At 38.1% G+C, this 8,068-nt stretch overlaps 1 protein-coding gene across 1 annotated transcript in view; it reads left to right on the top strand.

The window, feature by feature from the left end:
• The first annotated feature begins 1,225 nt into the window (after positions 1-1,225).
• LOC128942244 (collagen alpha-1(XV) chain-like) overlaps positions 1,226-8,068 on the top strand; it is a 114,341-nt gene continuing 107,498 nt past the window's right edge. The window contains exons 1-2 of the mRNA XM_054284560.1: positions 1,226-1,236; positions 1,358-1,440. Coding sequence (XP_054140535.1) covers positions 1,226-1,236; positions 1,358-1,440 — 94 coding nt within the window. The remainder of the gene's footprint in view (positions 1,237-1,357; positions 1,441-8,068) is intronic.

Below are 8,068 nucleotides of genomic sequence, written 5' to 3'. Positions count from 1 at the left end.
GAGAAACAAACCTCCCCCAAAACTGCCAACTAAATACCACCACCTCCTAACTCAAACATTTTATTCAGAGTAAAATGAAATTTTTCTTAATTTTGTTTATCGATTGGGATTGTTCTTCCATTACTGCAAAAAACTTTGCTCCTATCTGTCTTCCACTTCCCATCCTAGGTAAATCCATTTTTAGTTTTGATTCTCCTAAGGTGATCTTCACACTTTTCAGCCTAGATCTACCAAAAGCCCAACTGGTCTCTTTCCATATACAGAACTTTCCAAGCTCTCTCCTGCCCCACTCAAAAAGTGACAATTGCAGCCTTTGTTAAACATCTGATGACTTAAAAATTGTCAGATTATTTTCAAGCATATCCTTCCAGAATTTCTTCCTTGGGCAATTGCTAGCTTTGTAGAACTACAAGTGGAAAAAAATGCTTTTCGTTGAATTAGGAGGGAGGAGTGAAGTAACACTTTTAATGGAAACTATTAGAAATGCTCAGCTACAGGATCTCTACAAGAGACGTATGTGCAGCTGCTGAGGTAGGGACACACTCTCAAACTACATGCAGGGTGTAAATCTCTGTAAATATGAGGATTAAACTTACAGAGCTTGTCAGGGTGTACTTCAAAATGTCTCTGTAGGTGACAAAATCTGTAAGACAGTGCAGGTGTGAATCCCAGGCGCTGCTTGCCATTTAACTGCTGCTCTGTCCTGCTCCTACCTTCAAACTTTCTTCTGATAAATTTGGCTAAAATGGCAGGAGAAATGTCCATTCCATGTAGGAATTTGTATCACTGCCTGTGTAACGCTGGATGGAAGGATGTTGGAGGTCGTATTTTATTCAGTAAGTGGAGGTTGTGAGCAGGCGGGAGGGGAAGCTGGAGACGCTGTGCTGCTGCCTGTCAGGGCACACAGCAGTTAAAGACAGGGCTGGGTAATGACAGGGCTGGGATGGTGTACAGCAGTAAGGGGTGTCCATCCATAAATACAGTAGGAAGTTTTCGGCAGTGGTCTGACAGGAAAGTCTACACGGAGTCAGATTTCAGAGCTGGAGCAGTGAATTGCAGTGAGTCACACAGAGAGCCTGAGTGCTGCCTTTGTTCCACTTGTGTCTGAACGCTGGAGGCGAAACAGCAGGCTCCAGTTTTTATTAACTTCTTATTTTCATAAGCATAAAACTCATGTGCACTGCACTTTTTTCTCACTTAAGTTCTTTCCACTGACTTTCAGAAAATGCTCTCATGGTAAGAACTCTTGCTTCTAAATTTTACTTTTTCTTTTTTTCCCCCCATGTGTTTCTGTGTTACACTCTTTGGTCTCATTCTTCCCCCACCCCCCTTTTTTTTGTTGGCACACCTGCTCCAGGCACGCCTGGTGGACCTGGGACTTGTCGCTACTGCTCTTTGGCTTGTCAATCCATGCGGGTGCAGCAGCTCAGATCATAGAAGGTAAGGCTTCTCCAAATCATGTTTATCATTTGAGAGTAAGTGTGGATTTTAAGATTTGCTTTCCTAATATGGAAAGAGACTCTGCCATTTCAGATCTTCATTTTATCTGCTGCTTACTGCTTTATCATTTCATATAGGAAAGCTGCTGTGAGTTAGGAGCTTAAATTCCCATTCATTCTGGATGAGGGTAAATAAATACATTGGTTCTCCAGCTCTAAGGCAGCCTATCATGACAGCTTTCACAATATATCTTCAGAGTGTAATCATTAACAGAAAGTACTGTAAGGAATTCAGAATACTGCATGTTTTTACAATTAGGATAGACAGATGTGTCACTGTGGGCACATCAGGAATGTGCCAGGCATGGTGTGAGTGATGCTCCTTCAAGTGCATAGAAATTTCTCCTGGTAAAAGTCTGAGCAAATTGAGATTTTCTAATCTCTTGAGTTAAATGTTTCATTTTACCAGTCCAGTCTTCATGGACTTTCAGTGAAAAGTCTTTTTGTCATTTCAGATCATACGTTCTTGTAACACAGCCAAATTCCTCAGCATCTCTGGAAGGCACAGCCTTACATTTAACTAGTGAGAGAGAACACTGGTTTAAAAGTTTACATGTAATTTTGAGAAAAAACTTTCACATATTACTTTGCCATTAGGAGTGGTGATATTTACACCAAAAAGCTTTTTGAACTCTCTTGCAAAACTAGTTGGCATTTGTTATGTAAATGACCTCTAGATAACTGTGTGATAGGAGCATTAGAAAGTATTGATGGGAAGTAGATACCACACATGAAGACTTTAATGTTACTCAATGGTTTTTCCCTCTTAATTGACACTGTCATAGATCACTGACACTTTGGCATCTAAAAGCCAAAGCCCCAGGTAATTTTTTCAGTAGGAGAAAAAGTCACAGATTAGTTATCACTAAAAAATGCTAGAGGTACAGATGAGAAATATGTAATGTTGTACATGTAATTAATTAAGGAAACAAACAGAAACCAGCTCTTAGAATTAAGAACTGTATATTTAAATGGTGACTGATATATTGTTTATCCACTGGAGGCAGATCTGTTGCATCAGGTAAAAATGTTTTTCTTGAGCTGATGAATAAGAGTGCATGAGAGAGGTCTGGACAGGAGAGAACCAAATTTTGGCACACATAAGTAAATAATCAGAGGATCATTAGAGCAGCAAGTAAAGGGACAAAACCTGCAAATATTTGTTTGACACACAACTTCTTTTTGTGGATCTATGCTTTCCATTACTTGAAGATCTGTTTGTTTTTTTTTAAATCTCCCACCTGTGAAAGTCAGATCAGATGTCAGAAGTAGGAAAGATAATCACTATTGTTTCTGGACAGTTTCTTCCAGTGCAGAATTTTACTGCTGCTGGAAGGACTCCTAACCTTACCATGAATGAAGATCAAGTGAGGTTATGGAAGTGTCCTAAGATTGCTGGAGACTTAGACACTGCTCTGGGAATATGTTTCATCATGATTGTCTTGGCCTTATATTCCCTACTCATTTTTCTGTTAATACAGAAGTTTCTGTTCCCAAATGTTTACTAAATATATTCACATCTGATTTTTAAGTGCTTGATATGACGGAGGTCTCATGCTTTTCATTACACAGCACCTTTTCCTAATGTTTGATTTAAAATAATTCATCTTCTGAAATCAGGTGTTGAATGCTAGAGACAGGAATAATATTCCTTTCCTTCTGGTGCTGCAAATACATGACTAATAGAAATCCTACCTGTAACTGAAGAAAAAAATTTCATACTTTAAATGTTTCAGTCTAGCTTCTGGAGAAATAACCTCATTTTCCTTTCTCACAGTTCCTTTTAGCAGTAAAGTGCACAGAAATAAACTGTGTATTTAAGATGAAAATGCTTGGAGACACAGAGCGATGAATTGGCTCTCTGGTATTCAGCCTTTTGCTGCTAAATGTATGCTTTATCCAGTGTCCTTTATCCACTGTCTCCTTCTAGGTTACTGCTTTCCAGGATTCTCCAGCCCTGTGAATAATGCTGTACTGCTTTTCTGAGCCTCACTCTACTCCATCTACCCATAGCACAGATGGGTATCTCTAAATTCATTTGAATGAAAGAGAAACTGTGAATGAATAAGTGCAGTTTAGAGCAACAGCACAGGTGCCTTCTGTTGTACCATTGTGCTGGCTACATGCAAAAAGGAAAAAATACCTTCAGATGTTCTTCAGTTGGTTAAATAATGGCAAGACAATTATTCAGGGATTGAACTATTCACTGAGGGATGGGGAAGGGGTAACTTATTTTTTACAAACCTGAAAACAATACAGTGACCCTCAGATTTTAGAAATATTTGCCATCTTTTCCTTCACCATCTTTGTCCTCTTGTCTTCCCCAGGGGAGCACTGAATTGTGGACTAGGGCTGAGGGTGCTGCATCAAGTAAAAGCCTCAGCAGATGTCCAGCAGAGGGCTTGAGCTCTTTTATGACTTTGTGAGTGATACTAGAAAGACTAGAAAATTTTAATTTTTAAAAAAGATTTCCTATCAGGAACAATGTTTTGACCAAGTCTTGTTTCTCTTCAGTCTCTGAAATTGTTTGAGAACTTCTGGGCTCTATTTTAACTCTTTAGTAAACTTATGAGATGTTGGGTCTTTTAGCAGAAGTGTTGCTTTCATTTCCAAGTCCTGGAATTTCTGGCTACTGCTTCCATGGTAAAATAAAACAGCAAATAAAAAAAAAAAAAAAGAAAGTATCTAAAAACTTATATTTGAAGCAATGAACTACTAGTTGTAAACCAAATATTTAAAATTTTGAAATATTTAGTTCAAAACTTTAAAATTCAGTTGCACAGTCTGCAAATTGATGGGATTTGATTATTACTTCAACAGAACTTCAAAGAAATAATGTCACCTTGCTTCAGGGTGAAACTGAACAGGAGTTCTGACATATCAGCAGTTTCTCTGAGTTAGAATGACGAATTTTACTATCTCTGCTGAAAGTTTTCAGTCCATTTCATTGCAGCTAGCACTGCACATGTGCAAATAGGTAAAGAATAAAATGCTTTCTTCCTCTTCACCCATATGTTGTGTTATTTGAACCATGGGGACCTTTTGCAGTTTTTCTCTTGTGTTCGCAAAAATTTTGCAAATACAGTGCCCTATTCTTCTTGGGTCTGTGCAGGAGGACTGAAGATATGTTTGTACCTTAATTAATTACTTCATCACTTCTCTTTTGTTCAATTGACAACTAAGCATGTATCTATCTGTTCATAAAAGTGTGGTCTGTCTTATTCATCTGGTACTGTCTTGCAGTGCATCTACTTGGCCCTTAATGATGCCTGATAATGTATCTTGATTTACACTAATTACCCTGGCTGCTTTTAACATGTTTTGCTTCTTCAAAAACAAAATAATTTTGGTTAGTGAACTGAAGGTACTCAGAGCAAAGCCTTAAACTTGCTGGCACCCAAACTGTGGACAGACATAAAGTTAGAAAATCTCAATGCTAGCCTTGCTGAAGTTTGAGTGATAGACTCCTACCTATGACTTGCTCTAGCTTCTTGCAGAAGTGACATTTCTTTTTCTAGGCTATCTAGATATTTATCAGTGTTTTTCAGTTCTTTACAGTCGAATCAGTGCCTGCATTTTAAAAAAATGTTTTTAAAATGTTTAAATGTGTGTGGCTCTGCAGTTTATGTTATGTTTATGAGCTCTAAAAGAAGCTTTACAAATTTCTCATTGACATCTGGGATTTATTATTAGCCAAGCTGAACAGCTCTTTCTTGGCCTAAGTAACATGCTTAGCTATAGTTTACATAAAGTAAATATTTGTCTCTTTCATTGGCCCTCTGTACACAGAAAGGCTGTCATTAGGCTGTTGACATAAACTTTGCACTCCTGACCTGCTGAGTTTAATGGAGGAATTGTGAATTATTGACTTTCATTGGCTGATGATCAGCTGGTGTGATTCTTACAAGCAGAGAACCGGAACTTCTCTTCACAGCAAACTGACATTATGAGTGTAAACAAACTTGTCTATGCATCCAAAATCTTGTTTCTACCAAGTAATTACTGTACGTGCTCTGAGCGTCAAATGTGTGCAATCACATGTGTCATGGGGATGGCTCAGTCCATTCTTTCCAAAGACAGGACACAATTACAGCGATAATAAAGCACAGTCCTCCTTAAAGAGAACTCAGATGGCACTGCAATCCTCTTGTACCAGAATGAGCATTTGGACATCATCAAACTGCAATTAAGTCTAAATTGAATGAGCCACTGTGATCCTTCAGGCACGTCTTCAAGCTGTTACCAGCTGTTGTGCATGTTTTCAATGTGGAGCTGAGCCTGATTTCATAGTTGATAAAAAGCCTTTCCATGCAAAACACAGTAATTTACAATAGAAAATCACTTTGTTTCAGATGGAGTCATCTCTTTCAGTAGCTGAAGAGACTAATAACACCAGTAGAACAAACCTGATTTAGAAAATTTGTTCCATTCTGTCACTTTTCTAAATGGATTCCTTTTCTATGCAACGCTATCTACATGTTAATTCTCTTGGACTATAAACTGCATGCTTCCTAAGCAACTCTACCAGGCAACAGAAGACATTTTTTAGCTTTTTTTTTGAGGCCTCAGAAGAGGAAACCAGCTGGGGTGGATATAGTGTTATAATGACAGTCTTCATTTCCTCTCTGAAGGCGCCCTTGGGCACACTAGAAGTCTGGAGTAAGCAGTTGTTTCCATGATCTTGAATTGAACTCAAAATCACATTTGTGTTTGCATTTGCCACTTGCATTTAGATTTGAAGGATCATTTCAATAAATGAGCATCAGGAGGAAAGATTTGACTGTATTACTTATGTTTGGTATATTCAAAGGGTTCCAAAGAACATATTTCTTACTCCAAAGAACATGTTAATTATGAGATCAAATGCTTGTTTTGGAGGATGTCTGCCCCTTTGGTTGTGATTTCTTCCCCTTGCCTTTGCTGTGTTAGCTATGGATCAGGTTTTTCTTGTAGTGGTGTCTCACATTTAACCAAATTCATGCAGTACCTTTGCCAATTTATGCAAGAGTGCCTTGCCTAGAAAGACAGTAAATTTTACAGTTCAGTGAATTCTGATTGCTTTATTTAGGCTGTCATTAATGGTAACTATTTAAGAGAGTATGTCTATTTATCATCATTAATTTTAAGTCCTCAAACAATCTTTTGCCATTTGGCCAATCCACACGATTACAGCAGGTTCATAAAACAACAAAATCAAACAGCAATTTAGACTGTGGTTAATTCTCTTCATGAAACCTTCCCATCTCTAGCAGCTCCTGCTCCCAAACCTAAAAATTCATAAATGTTGCAGAGAGTCAAATACAGGTAGAATTCTCCCAAAGAATGAGTAAAATTAGCAAACCTCAGTTTTAATGTATTTGCATATGAGCAGCATGAAATGACAGATGTATTATTCAGGATACTGGTCAGAAAACCTTGGAAAAAACAACTGAAGAATGTATCCTGAAAAAGAATTGGAGTGTTTTAAATAATTTGTAGCTTCCTTACAGCCCAGTATGAGGAGAACTGGAGTCTGTACCAATTTTTCCTGAAGGGCTCTGAGAAGAACCAGGGTTTTCTGCAGCCACTCAAATGTGTTTCATTCCAAACATTCAATTGCTGGAAGCCTAAATCTGGTACTGGTGATTCAGCAATGAGATTTGAATATGAACTGCCCCATCACTCATAGTCTTTCACTTTACCTTTAGTACAGAAGACAAAATATTAACAAGTAAGTGCTTTAGCCAGTTCATTCTATATTTGAGAACCTCTTGGATCTTATAACATTGGATCTACCTCCTCTGCTGCTTCTGAATCCACTTCTTGCTGTGAAGACTTGCAGTAACTTAGAACTGCTCAGGTAGCATTAACTTCCAGTCCTATTTGTGACATATCTTCCTCTGAACTGTGAAATGAGAGTTCCAGACATAGTCATAATGTCTGGCTCTGCTTCTTTGGAAAGCTGAATATAGCTTTTGGTTTTCTCTGTACTTTTTTGGTGGTTGGTGACCAAGGCGGCATTATAACATCTATCATTACTCATTGCATTTTATAATCACTGCCCTTCTTACAAGTGATAAACATAACCTAACTCAAGGAGAACAGAACCCACCTAGAAATAATTTTAAATTCTGTGCTGCCTGCTAAAGAGTAAGTTGATGACTCTTGAGAGAAAAGAATAGTGCTCCAAGACATGCTTGAAAATTTCCTATAAGCAGGGGATATTATGAATAGCCTGTAACTGGAGTTTGCTGAAAAACAGTTTCAGAACATAAACCTGTGTGACATCCAAGCTCTGATTCATCTCTGGTGATATTTAATGTAAGTACAGTCAAACAGCAAAATGAAACATATGAAGTTGCAAACAGGGTCAGGTAGCATGGGAAAATTATAGAGACACTGTCTGAGAGCATGGGAATGAGCTCAGGAAAGTCAAAACCCAGTTGGGATTAAATTTAGCAAGGGAAGAGGAAAGCAACAAGAAAGGCTTTTACAGGTATACCAGCAAAAAAAAAGTTTACAGCACTTCATGAGACACATCCATGAGGGCTCATCAAACTAGCTGATACCACTGAGATAGAACTTTGAAA

The sequence above is a fragment of the Melozone crissalis genome, unplaced genomic scaffold (assembly GCF_028551555.1).
Source record: "Melozone crissalis strain CALT ecotype California unplaced genomic scaffold, PUWL_Pcris_2 ptg000042l_1, whole genome shotgun sequence".
Taxonomy (NCBI): Eukaryota; Metazoa; Chordata; class Aves; order Passeriformes; family Passerellidae; genus Melozone; species Melozone crissalis.
Note: the sequence above shows the minus strand (reverse complement) of the source record. Positions and strands in the feature narration are given on the sequence as shown.